We start from the raw sequence: 25960 nt of genomic DNA on the forward strand, positions 1-25960 counted from the left end.
CTTGGACCCACTAGCTATAAGTGTCTTTTTAAAAAATCGTTAAGTTGATAAAAATGGATATTGATATTTCTCCCATGTTCTAGCCCTTTTTCTCCTTCCTCTCTTGTTTAAGAGGAGTGGTTCTTTCTCCTTAACTGGTTATTCTTTACTTGTTCTCTTGGCTCCCAAACAGGCCTGGCTTTTCCCTATCCATGTCCAAGGAGAATAGGGGAGCAGTTTTTTGGGGGAAAAAAATGAGCTAATGAAGTTTTAACTAAGTTCTCCAGACCCTTAGGGATCCTATGTGTTTAAATGTATGAATGATTATGTTAGTAGTAAGAATGACATGTTTTCCTTCCAAGCCCTGGAAAATGGAAGTGATTAAAGGTAAGTGGCTAAATGAAACTGCATTGCAGAAAGCATTCTGGTCTTGAAAGTAGTGCTATAAAAAGCAGACTTCTTTTTCTTCCCTCATTCCATTTAGGGAAAGAAGTTAAACTCGTATGGTCATAGTTCCAACTTTGTTGGTGGAGCAGGCCAGGAGGAGGAGAAAAGCTGAGATGTGCAGCATTAGACCTGTTAACTAGGGTGGACCAGGGACTGGAAATTCAGTTTGGCTGACAGCAGTGGTTCAATCCAGCCAGAAAGTGGTGGTGTCCAAGGAATTCTATCAACTCCAACTGTGTTTCAAGCAACAGTTTGGTAAATGTGGGGGGTTCTGTAGATGGGTAGAGCCCAGCAATAGGAATCTTAGGCTGGTGGTAAAAAGTCCAGGCAGACAGTTGCTATTTAAAAGGTTGGCGTATAATTAGCGGGGGACTCGGACCCAGAGCTGGGATTCAGGGACAGCATTTTAGTCTTTGGGGAGGAGGCCTGGCTAGAATTAGATGAAACTCTAGGCTCCACAGGGGTCCAGGATACTGGGCAGGTTACCAGTTCAGGAACTTGGAAACAGTCTAATAGTAATAAAAAAAAGAAGTGACACATTTTCTCCTCCAAATCCTGGAACATAGACCAAACTAGAAGACCAGTTATGGTGGATGTACACTGGGTAGTGGAAAGGGCCAAGAAGGAAGGGGAGAGTGGAGAATAGTGTTCAGGGTCTGGCACTTAGGTGAACAAGTCCAGTGGTCATCTCTGAGGCCTTATATTTAAAGTCAGAGTGACAAAGAATGTAATTTAATTCTAAACCCCACCAGGGAGGGAGAAAACTGCCTCGCCAGGGTTGGAACAGCAAAGCTTTGGAGCCAGCAAACTCTTCTTCCTCTTTCCCCCCTTCTCTACTTATGTTTAGTCAACTTTTACTAAGTATCTGCTATAAGACTTGATCCCTGTTCCTGTCCTCAAGGACCTCACAGTCTAGTAAAATGGGCAGATACACAAATGCATATTTTTCTTTTTTTAAGAGACTTTTAATTAATTTCAGATTTACTGAAAAATTGAAAACAGCACAGAGTTAGTTTCTCCTATTATTAACATCTTACATTAGTATGATAAATTTGATAGGTAATGAACAAACACTGATCTATTATTATTAACTTAAGTTCATACTTTATTCTGGTAACCTTAGGTATTTTCCAGTGTTCTTTTTCTGTTCTAGCATCCCATCCAGGAAACCATATTACATTTAGTCATCTGTCTCCTTTGGCTCCTCTTGGTCTTGATAGTTTCTCAGACTTTCCTTGTTTTTGATAACCTTGACAGTTCTGAGTACTGGTCGGCTATTTTTAGAATGTTCCTCAATTGGGATTTGTTTCATGTTTTCTCTCATGATTAGACTGGGGTTATGAGTTTTTGTGAGAAGATCACAGAGGTAAAGTGCCATTGTCATCACATCATATCAGGGGTATATACTATCAACATAGTACTGTAGAGTGGTTAAGATGAGAAAGGTTTATATTTTATATATGTTCCCACAATTTAAAAAATGCACATAAAGAGATGGCAATTAAATGCAACATATGACCCTGGATGGAAACTAGCAAGAAAGGAGAAAAGGCTCAAAGGGACGTGTTTTGGTTTTCTTGGGTGCTCAAGCAAATACATTCAGTAGGCTAAAACTGGGAATTTATTAGCTTATGGTTTTGAGGCTGGGAAAATGTCCAAATCAAAACATCATCAAGGGGATGCTTTCTCCCTGAAGACTGTGACATTCTAGGGCTGGCTGCTGGTGATCCTTGGTCCTCAGCTCCTCTATCACATGGCAATCCACATGGCCTATCCAGGCCTCTCCCTTCTCTTCCAGATTCCATTTATGTTCAACTTCTGGCTGCTCTCTGTGGCTTTCTCTTTTTGTCTGAGTTTTATTCTATTTATAAAGATGAACTCCAGTAATAGGTTTAAGACACATCCTAATTGAGGTGGGTCACACCTTAACTGAGATAACCTCATCAAAAGGTCCTACTTACAATGTGTTCATACCCACAGGAGTGGATTAACTTTAAGGGCATGTTTTTCTAGGGTGCATACCATTCCAAACCACTGCAGGACATTATTGGGACATAAGAAAAAAAATTGGCATATTGACTGTAAGTTTTATATCAATCAAATTGCTTGAGCTGAGTAAGTACACATAAGTGAATATCCTTGTTCTTGGGAAATGTACATGGCAGTATTAAGTGTTCAAGAAGCATGATGTATACAACCTACACCCAAGTGTTCAGAAAATGGAGAGATAGAATGATACAGCAAATATGGCAAAAGTTAAAACTGATGGATCTGGGGATCTGGGGAGGAGTGGAAGTTCTCTCTTTGGGGGGGGTTGTATTATTTTTGTAACTGTTCTGTAAGCTTGAACGAATTTCAAAATAAAAAGTTTAAAATAAATAAAGTGTGGTCTCTGGACCAGAAGTATCAGTATCTCCTGGGAAATTTGTAGAACTGCAAGTTCTTGGGCTCCACTCCAGAATCAGAAAATCTGAGGGTAAGATGCAGTAATCTGTGCTTTAATAAGCACTCCAGGAGATTCTGAGAAATTTGAGAATCCTTGCCTTAAAGGATGAATTGAGTGAATTTAGTTTTGTGAAAGGAGTGGAGAGCATTCCAGGAAAAAGAGGGTAGTCTGAGCCTAAGCTTAGAGGTTACAAAGTATCATTATGGGTATAGAGGGTTATAGGTGTCTGGTGTGGTTATAATAAATGTTTGAGGGAGGAAATGGCAAGACTTAAAGATTGGCAGTTGTATCAGGGAGGGATTGGAATGCCAGGCTAAGGAGCTTATTAAACTTTATAGTTTATTTAACTGTAGGCCTCTGAAGAATTTTTTTTTTGTTAACAGCTTTATTGAGGTATAATTCACATTCCATATAGTTCACCTATTTTGAGTCTACAGTTTACAGAGCGGTGCAGCCATTACCACAATCAGTGTTAGAATATTTTCATTACCTTTTGCTTTTACTTCTCCCTCCCCCAGCTTAAGGCAACCACTAATCTTTCTGTCTATATAAATTTGCTTATTCTGGACATTTTATATAAAATGAATTATATAATAGGAGACATTTTCTGACTGGCTTCTTTCACTTAGCATAATGTATTCAAGGTTCATCTGCGTTGTAGCAAGCATCAGCACTTTATCCCTTTATATGGCCAAATAATATTCCATTGTATGGTTACCACATTTTGTTTATCCATCTGTCTGTTGATTGGAGGACATTTGGGTTGTTTCCACCATTGGCCAATGTGAATAGTGCTACTGTGAACACATGTGTACAAGTTTTTGTATGGGCATATGTTGTCATTTCTCTTTTATTTTATTTTTATTTATTTATTTATTTATTTTTTTGCATGGGCAGGTACCGGGAATCAAATCCGCGTCCCCAGCATGGCAGGCAATTTTTCACAAGGGCAGGCACCATCTCTTTTATTTTTTAAAATATTTTTATTGACCAATCTTGACAAACATAAACAATCCATACATAGTGTACAATCAATGGCTCACAATATCATCACATATTTGTATATTCATCACCATGATCAATTTATGAACATTTACATCACTCCAGAAAAGGAAAGAAAAAAACATGTATATCCCATACACCTTACCCCTCCCTCTCATTGATCACTAGTATTTCAATCTATCCCATTTGTTTTACCCCTTACCCTGTTCTTTAGTTTTTATCCATTTTTTTTACTTTTTATTGACAACAAATAACAACATACAAACACAAATATTCTTAGCATATGAACATTCCATTCTTCGTATATAATCAATGACTAACAATATAATAAGATCACACAGTTGTATAATCATCACCATGATAATTTCTTAGAACAGTTGTGTCACTCCAGGAAAAGAAAAAGAAAAAACAAAAAACACACATACCGTACCCATTACCCCTCCCTCTCACTGACTGCTAGTATTTTCTTCTACCCAATATATTTTAACCTTTGTTCCCCCTATTTTTTCCTATACCCCTTACCACTCCCTTTCATTGATCACTAGTATTTCAGTGTACTCAATTTATTTTAATATTTGTTCCCCTTATTTATTTATTTATTTTTAATCCATATGTTTTACTCATCTGTACATACCCTGGATAAAAGGAACATCAGCCACAAGGTTTTCACAGTCCCACAGTTACATTGTAAAAGCTATATCCTTACACAGTTGTCGTCAAGAGTTAAGGCTACTGGAACACAACTCAACCGTTTCAGGTACTTCCCTCCAGCCAGCCACTCCAATACACCTTAAACTAAGAAGGGATGTCTATATAAATGCATAAGAATAACTTCCAGGATAACCACTTACCTCTGTCTGAAATTCATTTCTCTTGAGTGTATATATCCAGGAGTGGAATTACTGGGTTATACGGTAACTCTATGTTTAACCTTTTGAGGAACTCCTAGACTGTTTTCCCAAGTGGCTGTACCATTCTGCATTCCCACCAGCAGTGAATGAGGGTTCCAATTACTCCGTATCCTCAGCGACACTTGATATTCTCTGCTGACTTTTTGATTATAGCTCTCCTAATGGGTGTGAAGTGTTATCTCATTGTGGATTTAGTTTGCATTTTCCTGTTTACTAATGATGTTGAACATCTATCTATGTTCTTATCAGCCATTTGTATATATCTTCTTGGAGAAATGTCTATTCCAATCCTTTGCCCTTATTTTTCTTTGTATTATTGTGTTTTTTCCCCAAATTCCATCTTCTTAATCAGCTCCATGAAGGCCATCCTAAACACCATATGAAACACAACAGAATATTTCTTCCTTCCAGTATTAAAAAGATGACATTCACCAACATTTTTAAGAAGTTTTTTTATATAATCAGGGTGGTGGTCTCATAATGTGAAATAAAAAACACCTCCTAGCAATCATGTTCTTGACGAAAATTTCTTGTAGGTATATTTGAAAATTGCTTCCAAAATTATATATGTGTATGCCTCATCTCAGTTGTCATAATTGTCTCTGTATTCCCTCCAGAGTAGCAGTCATAGCCACCCTGGCTTCTGCCTTCCATATCCATATCCTCCCGGCCGACTGTCATACTGACTGCTCCTATGTACCTGGTTCCCAACACCTCTAGAGTAGCTGTGACCACACCCATGCCCCCCAAAGGCAGCCCCTCAGGGTTCCCCAGGCTGACTTGCTCTCATGGTGCACATGGATCTGGCAGCCATCCAGGGACTCTTTATTCATAGCTTCCATGGCCTCTGAGGCATGCTCTGGATTGGTGAAAGTGATGAAGCCCAAACCCCAGGACCGCTGTGTTGCCTGGTCCTTGACAACAATCATTTCAGACATAGGCCCGAAGCTGCTGAAGTGGTCTTCCAACGCTTGCTCATCAGTGTTGAAGTTGAGCCCTCCCACAAAGAGTTTCCTTTCTTCAGATGACATGGCAGGAAATTCGAGTCCTGGTAACTGGAAAAGACAGCCCGACCAATAGCCAACACTGAGGAGCAGAGCTATTATTGTGCTTTAAGAGTTCCTTATATATTCTAGATAGAGGTTCCTTATCTGACATATGATTTTCAATTTTTGTTCTATTTAGTTGTTTATATTTTTACTCTCTTACTGGTGTCCTTTGAAGAACAAAAAAATTTTAATTTTGATGAAGTACAATTTAAATTTTTTTCCTTTGGTTGCCTGTGCTTTTGGCGTTGTATTTAAGAAACCGTTGCCAAATCCAAGGTCATGAAGATATACCACCTATATCTTCTCTTAAGATTTAATAGTTTTACACTTTTGTGCATCAAAGAACTTTGTCAAGAAAATAAAAAGACAGCCTATATAATAAGAGACAATATTTGGCAATGATATATCAGATAAAGGTCTAGTATCCAGAATATATAAAGAGATTGTTCAACTCAACAACAAAAAGACAGACAACCCAATTACAAAATGGGCAAAAGACATGAACAGACACTTCTCAGAAGAGGAAATACAAATGGCCAAAAGGCACATGAAAAGATGCTCAACTTCCCTGACTGTTAGGGAAATGCAAATCAAAACCACAATGAGATATTGTCATGGTTAGGGACAGGTGTCAACTTGGCCAAGTTGTGGTACCTGTTCATCTGATTGGGCAAGAGCTGGCCTGTCTGTTGCAATGAGGACATTTCATAGGATTAGGTCATGATCACGTCAGCTACATCCACAGCTGATTCCATTTATAATCAGCCAAAGGGGAGTGTCTTCTGCAATTAGTGATGCTAAATCCAATCATGGGAAGCCTTTTAAGGAGGACTCAGAGGAGACAGGTTGCATTCCTGCTTTGGCTGGTGAGCCTCTCCTGTGGAGTTCGTCCAGGCCATCCATCGGAGTCATCGGCTTTGCAGCCTGCCCTGTGGATTTTGGACTCTGCGTTCCTACGGTCATGTGAGGCACTTTCATAAATTTTATATTTACAAGTGTTCCCTGTTGGTTCTGTTTCTCTAGAGAACCCTAACTAATACATCTTGGTACCAGGAGTGGTTCTTAAGGAACAGAATCTTAAAAATGGGTTTTTATGAATGGTTTTCTACTCTGACTGGGCTCAGAGACACTAAGGACTCTGATTCCCGTAATCAGAATGACACTCCCAATCCATGGACTGAGTTGGCAAAGGAGATAGTCAAAATATCATCATTCGATTCTCCTAATGCTTCGCTTGTACGAAGCCAGACTCTGGGGGATAATGTTTTTGACACCTTTACAGAGTTTTGTAGGAATAAGAGTTATAGAGATGTTGGTTGGTTGTTGTTAGATACACTGTCTACATTAAAGGGTGAAAGGGATGGGCTTAAGGCTTCAAACAAGAAGCTTAAGTGCCGTCTGAAAGATGTAGAGGTTTCTATGAGTATCCTGAAGGAAAATTTTATTTCCTGTAGCCGTAGACTTGAGATCTCTGAAAATCAGACTCAGAATCTTATTGTTAGAGTAGCAACTTTACAACGTAAACTGAAATCTCAGTCTTGCATGGTGTCTGCCGTTAAAGTGAGGGCATTGATTGGAAAGGAGTGGGACCCTGAAAAATGGGATGGTGACATATGGATTGATAATGATGTTGGGGGTGAGGTTGAAACCCTAGACCATGCTGAGCCTTCTTTAGATAACCCTGTAATAGTCTGCCCTGAGGACATAGCCGCCCCACCTCCAGCCTGCCTTGAGGAATTGGCCACCCAACCTCCTCCTGAAGGGATTAGCCCTAGAGTTATTAATCCTGTTTCACCAGATGAAACTGCAAATGAAAGCCCTGAAGCAAATGGCTTGGAAGATATTTCTAATTCTTTTCATGACCCACCCCCACCACCCCTCATTTCTTCTAGACCTATAACTAGACTAAAGTCCCAACAGGCCCCTAAAGGTGAGGTACAAAGTATCACACATGAGGAGGTACGTTATACTCCAAAAGAACTGTGTGAGTTTTCCAATTTATATAGACAGAAATCAGGGGAATATGTGTGGCAATGGATTTTAAGAGTGTGGGATAATGGTGGGAGGAATATAAGGCTGGATCAGGCTGAATTTATTGATATGGGCCCATTAAGCAGAGATTCTGCATTCAATGTTATAGCTAGAGCGGTTAGAAGAGGTGTTAACAGCTTGTTTGGGTGGTTGGTTGAAACATGGATCAAAAGGTGGCCAACATTACCTGAGGTTGAAATGCCAGAACTGCCCTGGTATAATGTAGATGAGGGGATCCAGAGGCTTAGAGAGATTGGGATGTTAGAGTGGATTTATCATGCAAAGCCTGCTCTTACACCCCAGGAATGTCCAGAGGATGCACCTTTTACCAGAACAGTGAGAAATAAATTTGTGAGACTAGCACCATCATCCCTCAAGAGCTCTGTGGTTGCACTTCTCTGTAGGTCAGATATTACTGTAGGAACTGCTGTCACTGAGCTGGAATCCTTAAACACAATGGGGATGGCAGGATCCCGAGTTGGCAGAAGCCAGATGGCAGCACTTAATCACCAAAGACAGGGTAGACGTGGGTATTATAATAGACAACAAACTCAAAGGAGGCATCAAAATTATATGACACGCAGAGATTTGTGGCATTGGCTAGTAAATCATGGGGTGCCTAGAAATACAATAGAAGGGCAGCCTACTAAATTCTTGTTGGAGCTGTATAAACAAAAGAGTTCTAGGTCAAGGGAACAGAAGTCTAACCTGAATTACAAAAACACAGAGTCACGGCCCCTTAACCAATTTCCAGACTTGAAACAGTTTACAGACCCTGAGCCCCTTGAATGAAGGGGAGGCCAGGTCCCTATGGGGAAGAAACCTGTTACACTGCCACAAATTTATACTGTTAACCTTCCTCTAAGTCTTCCCCAAGGAGACCGACGGCCTTTTACCAGGGTAACTGTGCATTGGGGAAAAGGAAATGATCAGATATTTCGGGGATTATTAGACACTGGTTCAGAAGTGACATTAATTCCAGGGGACCCAAAACGTCACTCTGGACCACCAGTCAGAGTGGGGGCTTATGGAGGCCAGGTGATCAATGGAGTTTTAGCTCAGGTCCGTCTCACAGTGGGTCCAGTGGGCCCCCGGACCCATCCTGTAGTTATTTCCCCAGTTCCAGAATGTATAATTGGCATAGACATACTGAGCAACTGGCAGAATCCCCACGTTGGTTCTCTAACTCGTGCAGTGAGGGCTATTATGGTGGGAAAGGCCAAGTGGAAGCCACTAGAACTGCCCCTACCAAGCAAAATAGTAAATCAAAAGCAATACCGTATTCCTGGAGGGATTGCAGAGATTACTGCCACTCTTAAGGACTTGAAAGATGCAGGGGTGGTGATTCCCACCACATCCCCTTTCAACTCTCCTATTTGGCCTGTGCAGAAAACAGATGGGTCTTGGAGAATGACAGTGGATTATCGTAAACTCAACCAGGTGGTAACTCCAATTGCAGCTGCTGTTCCAGATGTAGTATCATTGCTTGAGCAAATCAATACATCCCCTGGTACCTGGTATGCAGCTATTGATCTGGCAAATGCTTTTTTCTCAATAGCTATTAGTAAGGACCACCAGAAACAGTTTGCTTTCAGCTGGCAAGGTCAGCAATATACTTTCACTGTCCTACCTCAGGGGTATATCAACTCTCCAGCCCTATGTCATAATCTTGTTCGCAGAGACCTTGATCATTTCTCCCTCCCACAAGACATCACACTGGTCCATTATATTGATGATATCATGTTGATTGGACCTAGTGAGCAAGAAGTAGCAACTACTCTAGATTTACTGGTAAGGCATTTGCGTGTCAGAGGATGGGAGATAAATCCAACAAAAATACAGGGGCCTTCCACCTCAGTAAAATTTCTAGGGGTCCAGTGGTGTGGGGCATGTCGAGATATCCCTTCTAAGGTGAAGGATAAATTGCTGCATCTGGCCCCTCCCACAACCAAAAAAGAGGCACAACGCCTAGTGGGTCTTTTTGGATTTTGGCGACAACATATTCCTCATTTGGGTGTGCTACTCCGGCCCATTTATCGAGTGACCAGAAAAGCTGCTAATTTTGAGTGGGGACCTGAACAAGAGGAGGCTCTGCGACAGGTCCAGGCTGCTGTGCAAGCTGCTCTGCCACTTGGGCCATATGATCCAGCAGATCCAATGGTGCTGGAAGTGTCAGTGGCAAATAGAGATGCTGTCTGGAGCCTTTGGCAGGCCCCTATAGGAGAATCACAACGTAGACCCTTAGGATTTTGGAGCAAAGCCTTACCATCTGCTGCAGATAACTACTCTCCTTTTGAGAAACAGCTTTTGGCCTGCTACTGGGCCTTAGTAGAGACTGAACGCTTAACCATGGGCCACCAAGTTACCATGAGACCTGAGTTGCCTATCATGAGTTGGGTGTTGTCTGACCCACCAAGCCATAAAGTTGGGCGTGCACAGCAGCACTCTATTGTAAAGTGGAAATGGTATATACGAGATAGAGCCAGAGCAGGTCCTGAAGGCACAAGTAAGTTACATGAAGAAGTGGCACAAATGCCCATGGTTTCCGCTCCTGCTGCCACATTACCTTCTCTTTCCCAGACCAGAGCTATGGCCTCTTGGGGAGTTCCTTACAGTGAATTGACTGAGGAAGAGAAAACTTGGGCCTGGTTTACAGATGGTTCAGCACGATATGCAGGTACCACCCGAAAGTGGACAGCTGCAGCATTACAACCCCTTTCTGGGGTGTCCTTGAAGGACAGTGGTGAGGGGAAATCTTCCCAGTGGGCAGAACTTCGAGCAGTGCACCTGGTTGTTCATTTTGCTTGGAAGGAAAACTGGCCAGAGGTGCGTTTGTATACTGACTCATGGGCTGTTGCTAATGGTTTGGCTGGATGGTCAGGGACTTGGAAAGACCATAATTGGAAAATTGGTGACAAAGAGGTCTGGGGAAGAAGTATGTGGATAGACCTTTCTGAGTGGGCTAAAAACATGAAGATATTTGTGTCCCATGTGAATGCACACCAGAAGGTGACTTCAGCAGAGGAAGATTTTAATAATCAAGTGGATAAGATGACCCGTTCTATGGATACCAGTCAGCCTCTTTCCCCAGCAACTCCTGTTATTGCCCAATGGGCTCATGAACAAAGTGGTCATGGTGGTAGGGATGGAGGTTATGCATGGGCTCAGCAACATGGACTTCCACTCACCAAGGCTGACCTGGCTACAGCCACTGCTGAGTGCCCAATCTGCCAGCAGCAGAGACCCACACTCAGCCCCCGATATGGCACCATTCCCCGAGGTGACCAGCCAGCTACATGGTGGCAGGTTGATTACATTGGACCACTCCCTTCATGGAAGGGGCAGCGATTTGTTCTAACTGGAATAGACACATACTCTGGATATGGGTTTGCTTTCCCTGCACGCAATGCTTCTGCCAAAACTACTATCCGTGGGCTTACAGAATGCCTTATCCATCGTCATGGTATTCCACATAGCATTGCTTCAGATCAAGGAACACACTTCACAGCAAATGAAGTGCGGGAATGGGCACATGCTCATGGAATTCTCTGGTCTTACCATGTTCCCCATCATCCAGAAGCTGCTGGATTGATAGAACGGTGGAATGGCCTTTTGAAAACTCAATTACGGTGCCAACTAGGTGGCAAAAACTTGAAAGGCTGGGGTAATGTTCTCCAGGAAGCTGTGTATGCTCTGAATCAGCGTCCACTGTATGGTGCTGTTTCTCCCATAGCCAGGATCCATGGGTCCAGGAACCAAGGGGTGGAAATGGGTGTGGTGCCACTCACTATTACTCCTAGTAATCCACTAGGAAAATTTTTGCTTCCTGTCCCTGCTACCCTGAGTTCTGCTGGTCTACAAGTTTTAGTTCCAAAACGGGGTGTGCTTTCTCCAGGAGAAACAACAGTGATACCACTGAACTGGAAGTTAAGATTGCCACCTGGCCACTTTGGGCTACTTATGCCTCTGGATCAACACACCAAGAAGGGGATTACATTATTGTCTGGGGTAACTGACCCTGACTATCAGAAGGAAGTAGGACTGCAACTACATAATGGAGGTAAAGAAGAGTTTTCTTGGAATATAGGAGATCCCCTGGGGCGTCTATTAGTACTACCATGCCCTGTGATTAAAATCAATGGAAAACTGCAACAACACAATCCAGGCAGTACCACTAATGGCTCTGAGACTTCAGGAATGAAGGTTTGGGTCACCCCACCAGGCAAAGAACCACGGCCAGCTGAAGTGCTTGCTGAGGGGAAAGGGAACATGGAATGGGTAGTGGAAGAAGGTAGTGATAAATATGAACTTCGACCACGTGATCAGTTACAGAAACGAGGACTGTAATGCTGTTTTGTTTGTGTTATACTATTTAAGTTGTAAGATATCAAGTTTAAGAATGAATGTTGCCCAAGGATTTGCACGCTATTCTGGAGAGATTTAATGTGTTTCCAGTTATATGCAGGACAGTTGAGTATTGTCAGGTAAAAGAAAAATGTGTGCTTATTTGTTTTCATTTGGAAATTAAGTATGGTCTAAGGTGATATATATATATATATATATATGTGCCAAGTTGACAAGGGGTGGACTGTCATGGTTAGGGACAGGTGTCAACTTGGCCAAGTTGTGGTACCTGTTCATCTGATTGGGCAAGAGCTGGCCTGTCTGTTGCAATGAGGACATTTCATAGGATTAGGTCATGATCACGTCAGCTACATCCACAGCTGATTCCATTTATAATCAGCCAAAGGGGAGTGTCTTCTGCAATTAGTGATGCTAAATCCAATCATGGGAAGCCTTTTAAGGAGGACTCAGAGGAGACAGGTTGCATTCCTGCTTTGGCTGGTGAGCCTCTCCTGTGGAGTTCGTCCAGGCCATCCATCGGAGTCATCGGCTTTGCAGCCTGCCCTGTGGATTTTGGACTCTGCGTTCCTACGGTCACGTGAGACACTTTCATAAATTTTATATTTACAAGTGTTCCCTGTTGGTTCTGTTTCTCTAGAGAACCCTAACTAATACAGATATCATCTCACACCCACAAGAATGGCCATTATAAATAAAACAGAAAACAACAAGTGCTGGAGAGGATATGGAGAAAGAGGCACACTTATCCACTGTTGGTGGGAATGTAAAATGGTACAGCTACTGTGGAAAGCAGTTCGGCGGTTCTTCAGGAAGCTAAGTATAGAATTGCCATATGATCCGGCAATACCATTGCTAGGTATCTACTCAGAGGACATGAGGGCAAGGACACAAACGAACATTTTCACGCCAATGTTTATAGCAGCATTATCTACAATTGCCAAGAGATGGAAACAGCCCAAATGTCCAACAGATGAATGGCTGAACAAATTGTGGTATACATACGATGGAATATTATACAGCTGTAAGACAGAATAAGGTTATGAAGTATGTAACAACATGGCTGGACCTTAAGAACATTATACTGAGTGAGATTAGCCAGAAACAAAAGGAGAAATACTGTATGGTCTCACTGATATGAACTAACATTAGTGAATGAACTTGGAGAATTTCAGTTAAGAACGGAGACCATCAGGAGATAGAAATAGGGTAGATATTGGGTAACTGGAGCTGAAGGGATACAGATTGTACAACAGACTGATTGTAAAAATTCGGAAATGGATAGCACAATACTACCTAATACAATAATGTTAGAACACTGAATGACGCTGAATGTGAGAATGATAGAGGGAGGAGGGCTGGGAGCACATGTGAAATCAGAAGGAAGGATATATGATAATGACTGAGATGATATAATCTAGGAATGCCTAGAGTGTACAATGATAGTGACCAAATGTACAAATTTAAAAATGGTTTTGCATGAGGAAGAACAAAGGAATGTCAGTATTGCTGGGTGTTGAAAATAGATGGTAATTCATATTTTAAAACTGTAATTTATGTGTGAGACTATAGCAAAAAATGTTTATTTGGTACAAAATTTATATTTTGACTAGTGAATTTCCTAATATAACTTATGTGGACAGTTTAACTGAACACCATAAGTACATGGAACCTTGAGTAGGGATGAGGTTTTGTAGGTTTGTCCAGAGTAATGCCCCAATAAATCCCAGAGTGATTCAAAGTCCCCTTGGGAGATTGGCAAGAAAGGGGGAAAATCCACCTTCCCCATCTGGAGAATTCCTGATGTTTTCACAAGGAGTGGGGAAAACTAAATCAATAGGCCAAGCCCTGAATCTTGGGGTTTGTTCATATGAAACTTATCCCCACAAAGGATAGGCTAAGCCTACTAAAATTAGGCCTAAGAGTCACCCCCAGAGAACCTCTTTTGTTGCTCAGATGTGGCCTCTCTCTCTTGGCCAACACGACAAGCAAACTCACTGCCCTCCCCCTCTCTACATGGGACATGACTCCCATGGGTATAAACCTTCCTGGCAACGTGGGACAAAAATCCTGGAATGAGCTGGGACTCAGCATCAAGGGATTGAGAAAACCTTCTCAACTAAAAGGGGAAATAGAGAAATGAGACAAAATAAAGTGTCAATGGCTGAGAAATTCCAGAGTAGAGAGGTTATTCTGGAGGTTATTCTTATACATTAAATAGATATCACCTTTTTAGTTAAGGTGTAGCAGAGAGGATAGAGGGAACTTCCTGAAAATGTAGAGCTGTGTTCCAGTAGCCATATTTCTTGAAGATGATTGTATAATGATATAGCTTTTGCAATGTGACTGTGTGATTGTGAAAACCTTGTGTCTGATGCTCGTTTTATATATGATATGGACACATGAGTAAAATGTGGATTAAAAACAAATAAATAATGGGGAGAAAAAAGGTTAAAGTAAATTTAGTAGATAGAAATGCTAGTAATCAATAAAAGGAGTGGTAAGGGGTATACAAAAAATAGGGAAACAAAGGCTAAAATATATTGGATAGATGGAAATACTAGTGGTCAATGAGAGGGAGGAGTAAGGGGTATGGTATGTATGAATTTTTTTCTTTTTCTGAATTGATGCAAATGTTCTAAGAAACGATCGTGGGGATGATATTGTGAGTTATTGATTATATACCAAGAATGGAATGATCATATGGTAAGAATGTTTGTGTTTGTATGTTGTTATGTTTTAAAAAAAAGTGTTTAATAGTTTTAGCTCTTAAATTAGGTCTTTGATCCATTTTGAATTTAAATTTTGTATATGGTGTTAAGTAGGGATCCTATTTCATTCTTTTGCAAGGGGATGTCCAGTGAAAACTTTTCTTTCCCCACTGAATTGTCTTGGCCACCTTGTTGAAATTCAATCAACTGTAAATATTAAGCAGTAGAGTACTGTGATTACTTTTATGTTCGAAGATAATATTGCTTTCTGTATGGAGAGAATGTATTGGCAGAGACCAGAGTGGATGCAGGGAGACTAGTGAGTAAGGAGTTCCAATTGTCCAGGCAAGAAATAACGTGACTTAGACCACAGTAGTAGCAATAGAGATGACGAGAAGGAGACAATTAGATTGTACTTGGGAAATAAAATTGGTAGGATTTAGTGACTGCGTGACTGTTGTGAGTAGGAGGTAAGAATCTCCCCAAAAGAGGAGAGAGGTCAAGGATAATTTAGATTTTTATGTTGTAGTCAAGGAGACCTTCAGATTTCTAGCTTGGGTAGCTAAGTGATTGGTACTGTCATTTACTACCAGACAGACTGAAAAGCAAGTTTTTGTGGGGAAATGAACTTAGTTTGGAAACAAATGTATTTGAGGTGCCCATGAGGGTTTCAAGTGGACATGCCCAGAAGGCAATTGAAATCTCAGTGTAGACTAAAGATTGAGGGAGATACCTAGGTTGGAGAGAGTGATTTGATATTCAATGAGGACATGGGTGGGAACCAAAGCTCTGGGAGAATTGGAGCAGAGTGTAAGGAGTAAGAAGTGGGTTCCAGGACTGAGCCCCCCTGGGAGCAAGTCTAGGAGCTCAAGATGGATATGGAGAAGAAATGGCCAGTGATGTAGGAGGAACCTATAAGAATCTGGTAAGGGGAGGGAATTTTAAGGAGGGAATGATTAAGGATCAAATGCATTACAGAGATCCAGAAAAATAGAGTCTGAGAAGTTCCCATCTATCTTTCTTTTTTACATTCCCCCACAGGTATAGGTTTGTTTGTTTCACAAAAAAATATGTCTCTATACTTTTTATGAGTGACAATTTTTTAAAATCCTATGGAATCACTAACCTTTGCACATTCATTTCCCACAACTTCTGCCTGAAAGTGTTGCTGGCAGTGTCTGTTGGATATTAGTTTGGGTCTTAGGTGATGCCAGCTTTCATTGGCATCTTCTGTACTAATCTTTTTCATCCTGAAATGAGGATGTTAAAAGCCCCACTGTAGTTTGGATTCCAAAATGAAATCTAAATAGTGTTTTTAAACTAAATGTTCAATTTCCTTCCTTCCTTCCTTCCTTCCTTTCTAATCTTCTGTATTTTTAAAAATATTTTTTACAGATATGTGAGAGAGGCCAAAGAAGCAACTAAAAATGGTGATCTGGAAGAAGCTCTTAAACTTTTCAATTTGGCAAAGGACATTTTTCCCAATGAAAAGGTAATGAGCAGAATCCAAAAAATACAAGAAGCCTTGGAGGAGTTGGCTGAACATGGAGATGATGAATTCACAGATGTGTGCAACTGTGGCTTGCTGCTCTATCGAGAATTGCACAACCAGTTGTTTGAGCACCAGAAGGAAGGTGTAGCTTTCCTCTATAGCCTATATCAGGAAGGAAGAAAAGGTGGTATCTTGGCAGATGATATGGGATTAGGGAAGACTGTTCAAATCATTGCTTTCCTTTCTGGTATGTTTGATGCTGCACTTGTGAATCATGTGCTGCTGATCATGCCAACCAGTCTTATTAGCACGTGGATAAAAGAATTTGTCAAGTGGACTCCAGGAATGAGAGTCAAAGTCTTTCATGGTCCTAGCAAAGATGAACGCACCAGAAACCTCAGTCGGATTCAGCAAAGGAATGGCGTCATTATCACTACATACCAAATGTTAATCAATAATTGGCAGCAGCTTTCAAGCTTGAATGGCCAAGAGTTTGTGTGGGACTATGTTATTCTTGATGAAGCACATAAAATAAAAACCTCATCGACTAAGTCAGCAATATGTGCTCGTACTATTCCTGCAAATAATCGTATCCTCCTCACAGGAACTCCAGTGCAGAATAATTTACAGGAATTGTGGTCCCTATTTGATTTTGCTTGTCAAGGGTCCCTGCTAGGAACATTAAAAACTTTTAAAATGGAATATGAAAATCCTATTACTAGAGCAAGAGAAAAGGATGCTACCCCAGGGGAAAAAGCCTTAGGTTTTAAAATATCTGAAAACTTAATGGCAATCATTAAACCCTATTTTCTCAGGAGGACAAAAGAAGAAGTACAGAAGAAAAAGTCATACAACCCAGTGATCAGACTTAGTGAAGAGAATCCGGATGCTGATGCTATTTGTGAAATGCCTTCCCTTTCCAGGAAAAATGATTTAATTATTTGGATACGTCTTGTACCTTTACAAGAAGAAATATACAGGAAATTTGTGTCTCTAGATCATATCAAGGAGTTATTGATGGAGACACGCTCACCTTTGGCTGAGCTAAGTGTCTTAAAGAAGCTGTGTGATCATCCTAGGCTGCTGTCTGAACGTGCTTGTCGTTTGCTGAATCTAGGGGGGCGTAGATTTTCTGCTCAAGATGAAAATGAGGGGGAGGATTCCCCTGATGTGGACTATATTGATCAAGCAACTGATGATACACTGATGGAAGAATCTGGAAAAATGATATTCCTAATGGATCTGCTTAAGAGACTAAGAGATGAAGGGCATCAAACTCTGGTGTTTTCCCAATCCAGACAAATCCTAAACATTATCGAACATCTTTTAAAGAATAGGCACTTTAAGACCCTGCGAATAGATGGAAGAATTACTCAACTTTTGGAACGAGAAAAAAGAATTAACTTATTCCAGAAAAATAAAGATTACTCTGTTTTTCTGCTTACCACGCAAGTAGGTGGTGTGGGCTTAACATTAACTGCAGCAACTAGAGTGATCATTTTTGACCCTAGCTGGAATCCTGCAACTGATGCTCAAGCTGTGGATAGAGTTTACCGAATTGGACAAAAAGAAAATGTTGTAGTTTATAGGCTCATCACTTGTGGGACTGTAGAGGAAAAAATATACAGAAGACAAGTTTTCAAAGACTCATTAGTAAGACAAACTACTGGTGACAAGAAGAACCCTTTCAGATATTTTAGTAAACAAGAATTAAGAGAGCTTTTTACCATTGAGGATTTTCAGAACTCTGCAACCCAGCTGCAGCTTCAGTCATTGCATGCTGCTCAGAGGAGATCCGATAAGAAACTAGATGAACATATTGCTTATCTGCACTCTTTAGGGATAGCTGGAATCTCAGACCATGATTTAATGTATACACATGATCTATCTGGTAATGAAGAACTTGATGTGATAGAAGAATCTCATTACATTCAACAAAGGGTTCAGAAAGCTCAATTCCTTGTTGAATTTGAGTCTCAAAATACAGAGCTCCTGATAGAAAGACAAAGAACTGGAAATGAAGAGGCTTGGTTAAGAGAACCTGTATTTCCTTCTCAGTCAAAAAAGAAATGCCCCAAATTGAATAAACCGCAGCCTCGGCCTTCACCTCCTATTACTATTCATCGTACCCAAGAAGAAGATATCAGTTCCCAAATGGCAAGTGTAACTATTGACGATCTGGTTGAAGTGAGTGAGAAACAAGATCTCTCCAATATACAGATGAACCCTACTGTCCTGCAAGATGATAGGCATACACATGACAGTAAATTTGATGCTCAGTTTATAGTTACTTTACCCGGAGAATGTGGAAGTGTTGAAGAAATGGGGACTGACTCTTTATTGGAAGTGGCAAGAAGCTTTACAACTGAAAATGAGACTTTGCAAAAAGAAGCACTGAAAGATGGGCCTAAGCAGGAGACACTGCAGGAGGACCCTCTGGGAGGATGTAGTTATTTATTTAGCAAATCAGTCAGAGCTGATCTTGAGCCAGATCAAGATCAACCAAAGGATAATGAGAGTTTGCAGCACTGTAATCTCTGGCCCATTAATCCTATAACAAGTCAAAATCGAAATACAGACTCTAATACACCCGTTATTGAAATAACTGATGACTTGTCAGCATCCCATAGTAGACTGCAGGATGCTGAAGCAAATGAGGTCAAGTTGGAGCAGGAACCTTTAGCATCTTCACCACAATATGCATGTGATTTCAATCTTTTCTTGGAAGATTCAGCAGACAATGGACAAAATCTTTCCAGTCAGCCTTTGGAGCATGTTGATAAAGAAAACAGCTTATGTGGTGCTGCAGTTAATTCTAGAGAAGACTTTGTGCACAGCAAAGCATGTTTCAGTTTTGAGTTTTCTGAGAAAGATGATGAACCAGAAGAAGAAGTAGTTAATGTGAAAATCAGAAGTAAAGCTAGAAGGATTGTTTCAGATGATGAAGATGAAGGTGATTCTTTTAAAGGTATTTTCAGCACAACTTCATTCAGTACATCTCCCTTTCAGTTCTTATCTGTGAAACAATTTGATGCTTCAACTCCCAAAAATAATGGCAGTCTACCTGGAAGGTTCTTTTCACCTAAAATATCTGACAGTGGAAATAAGTCTATAAATTCTAGAAGATCTCTGGCTTCTAGGAGGTCTCTTATTAATGTGGTTTTAGATCATGTGGAGGATATGGAGGAAAGACTTGACAACAGCAGCGAAGCACATGGTACTGGAGATTATCTGGAAGAAGGAGCAGAGGAAGGCAGCAGAGAAGCCTCAGAGTACACAGAAGAGGATACTTCCAGAGAAATCCTGTCTTCAGAAAATAGGTCCAGCTGGTTAGCTACATCTAAGCCTGATGCTTTAGCTCAGGAGGCCTCAGTTGGTGACCCTGAGCCTTTGTCTGGTAAACCTTTGGTTAATTCTCCCCAGGATAGGACAGTGGAGGCTATGAATGACTATGAGACTCTTGTAATGCGTGGAAAAGAACTGAAAGAATGTGGAAAAATACAGGAAGCCCTCAACTGCTTAGTTAAAGCACTTGACATAAAAAGCGCAGATCCTGAAGTCATGCTCATGACTTTAAGTTTGTATAAGCAACTTAATAAAACTTGAGTATATGAACTGTTTACTGCATTTTAAAGTGAAACTGAGTTTGAGGTAATTTGTCTTTCCATAATTGAATTTGGGGGAAGTGCGAAACATTTAAGGGCGAGAAAGCTCTCAAAGAACCTATTTTTGTTTCTAACTCTTGTGGAAGTTCTGCCTTTATCTTGACCCCTACCCCTGGAATACATATATTGTTAGATTCTGAGTACTAGGTTAATATTTCTTTTCTTTTATGGATATACTACAAATGTAATAGAACTATTTTATTTCTAGAAAAGTTTTTGTAAAATTATTCTGGCCATTGTTATTTTTACTTTGAAAGTGATCACCTTTTTATAATATGCTTCACATAAAAAAATAAAGTTACTTTACTCAAGTATTTTCTTTTCCATTCATTTTCTTTCATTGGGATAATTTTGACAAATACATAATGGAAACGCCTTAGTTTAGGCAGTAGTTGTCATCAATATTACAAATCTAAGACACACATATTAAAGTGCTATTTTTTGCTTTCAGATTAATACAGCAAAACGCTGAGATAAGGTTCTTGATGCTATGATTATCACTGGTAGTCTGTCCTAGAGTCACTTTATTGACAAGTATTCTACTTTCTCCAAAACCATGTGTCTTTTTTATTTTGACATATGCTATCATTTTATATCTTTGGGTTATACACCGAAAAGGAGTTTGGTCTGCTCTCAGAAATGTAATGTGCAATATAGTACTCCTTCACCACAGAGACCTATGTTTTTTTTTTTTCTGGTTTCTTTCACTTAGTATAATTTTTTTATTATTATTTTCATTTCTTTAATTGGAGAAGTTGTGGGTTTACAGAATAGAAATGTAAAAACTACAACATTTTTACATACCCCCCTGTTGACAGTTTGTATTAGTGTGGTACCTTTGTTATAATTGCTGAAAGAATATTAAAATCTTACTGCTAACTATAGTCCATGGTTTACATTAAGTGTACTTTTTCCCATATGCCACCCTATTATTAACACCTTGTGATAGTGTTGTACATTTGTTATAATTTATAATTCATGAAAGAACATTTATATGTATATATTTTTTAAATTTTTTATTTTTTTTAAACACTAACATACAAACATTCTTACCATATGATCATTCCATTCTTGGTATATAATCAATAACCACAATATCATCAAACATAGTTGTATATTCATCAACATGATCATTTCTTAGAACATTTGCATCAATTCAGAAAAAGCAATAAAAAGAAAAAAAACTCATACTAACATACCCCTTACCCCTCCCTCTCATTGATTGGTAGTATTTCCATCTACCCAATATATTTTAGCCTTTGTTTCCCCATTTTTTTCTATACCCGTTACCACTCCCTTTCACTGACCACTAGCATTTCAATCTACTAAGTTTATTTTAACATTTGTTCCCCTTATTATTTATTTATCTTTAATCCATATGTTTTACTCATCTGTCTATACTGTAGATAAAAGGAGCATCAGACAAGGTTTTCACAATCACACAGTCACATTGCGAAAGCTATATCATTATACAATCATCTTCAAGAAACATGGCTACTGGAACACAGCTCTACATTTTCAGGCACTTTCCTCCAGCCTCTCCAATATACCTTAACTAAAAAGGTGGTATCTATATAATGTGTAAGAATAACCTCCTGGATAACCTCTCGACTCTGTTTGAAATCTCTCAGGCATTGACACTTTATTTTGTCTCATTTCTCTCTTCCCTTTTGGTCGAGAAGGTTTTCTCAATCCCTCAATGCTGAGTCCCAGCTCATTCTAGGATTTCTGTCCCATGTTGCCAGGAAGGTTTACACCCCTGGGAGTCATGTCCCACGTAGAGAGGGGGAGGGCAGTGAGTTTGCTTGTCACGTTGGCTGAGAGAGGCCACATCTGAGCAACAAAAAGAGGTTCTTTTGGGGGGTGACTCTTAGGCCTAATTTTAAGTAGACTTAGCCTATCCTTTGTGGGGATAAGTTTCATACGAACAACCCCCAAGATTCAGGGCTTGTCCTATTGATTTGGTTGTCCCCACTGCTTGTGAGAATATCAGGAATTCTCCACATGGGGAAGTTGAATTTTCCCCCTTTCTCACCATTCCCCCAAGGGGACTTGGCAAATACGTTTTTATTCACTGTTCAAATCACTCTGGTATTTATCGGGGCACCACTCTGGACAAACCTACAAACTCATGCCCTACTCAAGGTTTCCTGTACTTATGGTGTTCAATTAAACTGTCCACATAAGTTATATTAGGAAATGCACTAGTCAAATTATAAATTTTGTACCAAATAAACATTTTTTTGCTTTAGGCTTACACATAAGTTAAAGTTTTAAAATATGAATTACCATCTGTATTAGGATTCTCTAGAGAAACAGAATCAACAGGGAACACTTGCAAATATAAAATTTATAAAGGTGTCTCACGTGACCGCGGGAATGCAGAGTCCAAAATGCGCAGGGCAGGCTGTGAAGCCGAAGATTCTGGATTCTGATGAAGGGTCTGGATGAATTCCACAGGAGAGCTCAGCAGCCGAAACAAGAAGAGCCTGTCTTCTGAATCCTCCTTAAAAGGCTTCCAGTGATCAGATTAAGCATCACTCATTGCGGAAGACACTCCCCTTTGGCTGATTACAAATGGAATCAGCTGTGGATGTAACCTACATGCTCATGATCTAATTCTATGAAATGTCCTCATTGCAACAGGCCAGCACTTGCCCAGACAAACAGTTACCACAACTTGGCTAAGTTGACACATGAAGCTGACCATGACACCATCTATTTTCAACACTCTGCAAAATTGACATTCCTTTGTTCTCCCACATTTTTATATTAACCACAGTCCATTGTCTACAACAGTGTTCACTGTTTGATATGGTTTTGTCTTCTTTCTTTCTAGTAACGTATAACCCAAACCTTCCCCTTTCAACTACATTTACAAACATAATTATGAACATTATTCAGCACTGTTAATCACGCTAACAATAATAAGCTACTATCAACATTATCCATTTCCAAATATTTACAATCAAATTAAATAGAAATTCTGCACAAATTAATCATCAGCTCTCCATTCTCTACCCACATTCTATCCCCTGGTAACATATGTTCTAGATTATTTCTCTAGAAGTTTGTTTATTATAATTAGTTCATATCAGTGAAATCATAACGATATTTGTCCTTTTGTGTCCGGCTTATTTTACTCAACATAATGCCCTCAAAATTCATCATGTTATTGCATGCATCAGGACTTTGTTCCTTCTTACAGCTGAGTAATTTTCCATCATATATATATACCACATTTTGTATATCTATTCATTGGTTGGTGGGCACTTGGGCTGCTTCCATCTTTCAGCAATTGTGAATAATGCCGCTATGAATATCAGTGTGCACATATCTGTTTGAGTCTCTGCTTTCACTTCTTCTGGTACATACCTGGTAGCAGGATTGCCTGATCATATGGCAATTCTATATTCAGCTTTTTGAGGAACCACCAAACTGTCTTCCACAGTGGCTGCACCATTTGACATTCCCACCAGCAATGAATAAGTGTTCCTGTTTCTCCACACCCTCTCCTTTTCTTTCTCTTTCTGTTTTCTTTTTTAACTTTTTTTATTGTATAGTATAACATATATACAAAGCAAAGAAATAAAAAAGCAATAGTTTTCAAAGCACTCTTCAAAAAGTGGTTACAGGATAGATCCCAGAGTCTGTCATGGGCTACCATACAATCCTCTAACATTTTTCCTTCTAGCTGCTCCAGAAAAAAGGCTAGAGGGCTTAAATACTTTTTTATCATCACAATTGACTTTTTTTCCTTCTTTTTTTTTGTATACAATAACATCTATGAAAAAGCTGTAAATTTCAAAGCACAGCACCACAATTAGTTGTAGAACATATTTCAGACTTTGACATGGGTTACTAGTCCACAACTTTAGGTTTTTTCATAGGGGTGAACCCCAAGATTGAGGGCTCAGCCTATTGAATTGGTTGTCCCTACTGCTTGTGAGGAAATCAGGAATTCCTTTTTTCTTCCCCAGTCCCCCAAGGGGACTTTGCAAATTACCTTTTTATTCTCTGCCCAAATTACTTTGGGATATATAGGGGTAGCACACTAACCTGTACAAACCAACAAGATCTCACGTCCTATTCAAGATCCCTTGTAACTATGCCGTTCAAATAATTTGACCATACAAGTTAAATTAGATAATGTGCTACCCAAAATAAAATTTTTGCACCAAATAAACATCTCTCTCTTTGGTCTCATACCAAAGTTGAAATTTTAAAATATGGGCCATAATCATCCTTTACCCCAAAACAGGTATTTTTAAGTGCGTGTTACCTACTGAAAAGCTACTACAATATTCACATGTGTAAGTTGCTTGTATATGCACAGTATTCTCATGCATATTATAAAATATACACAAACTTGAAAAAAGAGGAGCTAAAATTTACATAGTAGGTAACGGATGACACAAAAGTTTGCTCTTACAAAAGCAATTATTAGTAATATTTTAGGAACGGTAATGTGACTGAATATATATATCATTAGTTTAAAAATCTTTAAAATCGTTAAAAAACATTTCATGATTCAGCAATCCACAGGTCTGCACCTAAGTTCAGCTCATCATTTCCCTATGTCGATCTAATGGCCACCCTAATCTAGGTGAAGGGGGTATATGCTTTATAAGGGGCTGTGCTCTATATCTTGGGTTTTCAGTCCCTTCCATCAAGCATACAAACGTTTGTTGAAATTCACCTAATAAATTTCTCTCTTCCCTGATGTAAGAAAGCCATGACATGATTAATTTGCCTGCTAGGAACCTTTAGAGGACTCTGTCCATGTGATCTGAACAGTGAGTCCTAGGTGTATTTCTCACTGAAAACAAAATGTTCTTTCCGTTTGAGTGTGTACTATGACACTTTTTATTTGGAAAAGAAATAAGTGAACACACGGCAAAATATTCAAACAGTCTCTAAGGCAGGGATTTTTTTTACTTGGGTTCATGAATACAATTCAGGGTGTCTGAGTTTGGATGGGAAAAATTTACATATCCCCCTCCTCCCCACTACCCTGTTTCTAAGATTTAACATTTGCTTTAAGGCAAGAAACTGCAGTAATATTAGCAAATACCTGCAATTTTGTCACTCATAGAAATCATGTATCTGTTACTGCAGATACCTCAAAATACCATTTGCAAAATCACTGTGGTTATTAGACCTCCTTCCCTTAGATCTTGTTACTTAATATATTAACAAAGTATATATATTTATCTTTAATAAAATTTAAAAGCTTATTTTTAAAATTTTATTTTTATATTTTAATTGAGAAATATCCATACACAGTCCAACCATAATCATACCTTCAATGGCTCACAATATCATCACATAGTTATGTATTCTTCACTATGATCATTTTAAAAGCTTATTTTGATTATTCATTTTCAGTATAATTGATTTCCGTTCGTAATTCTATGTATTATTTTCATAATTGAGATTTTGTTTGTTTGAAGGTCAGCACAGATCTGAATAATTTGTATGCAAATCTGTTTTTTAAACATTTTTTATTGTGAAATATACCATAAATGCAGAAAAATGATAGATTTCAAAGTACATTTTAACATGTAGTTATAGAACTTCAAAGTATGTGTACACAATTCTTAATGTCCATAGTGCAAATCTAAAAAGCCGTGTAGTTGTAATTCATTTCTAAAGTCATTCACTGACTTTACAGCTTGATATTTGGAGGCAAGTTCTCCTTTAGAAGATATCAAGTAGCAGTTTCTTCAAATGTTGATAAGCCATTACCTCATAAGTCCCGCTAATTCACAATTTAATATCATATTCACCACATACTCGCATTTCTGATCTTTCACAGCACATAATGTTATGAGGAAAACTGAATGACCACAACCAAGGACATTA

The 25960-nt window shown here is 39.4% G+C and overlaps 1 protein-coding gene and 1 pseudogene across 1 annotated transcript in view; one reads left to right on the forward strand and one right to left on the reverse strand.

Moving 5' to 3' along the window:
- ERCC6L (ERCC excision repair 6 like, spindle assembly checkpoint helicase) overlaps positions 1 to 20350 on the forward strand; it is a 56716-nt gene extending 36366 nt beyond the window's left edge. Inside the window, exon 2 of the mRNA XM_077146775.1 lies at positions 16334 to 20350. Within this exon, the coding sequence (XP_077002890.1) occupies positions 16334 to 20036 (3703 nt within the window). The 3' untranslated portion in view covers positions 20037 to 20350. The remainder of the gene's footprint in view (positions 1 to 16333) is intronic.
- LOC143671183 (RNA-binding protein 3 pseudogene) lies at positions 5369 to 5816 on the reverse strand (annotated as a pseudogene).
- Positions 20351 to 25960: the final 5610 nt, after the last annotated feature.

Source organism: Tamandua tetradactyla, chromosome X (assembly GCF_023851605.1).
Source record: "Tamandua tetradactyla isolate mTamTet1 chromosome X, mTamTet1.pri, whole genome shotgun sequence".
Taxonomy (NCBI): Eukaryota; Metazoa; Chordata; class Mammalia; order Pilosa; family Myrmecophagidae; genus Tamandua; species Tamandua tetradactyla.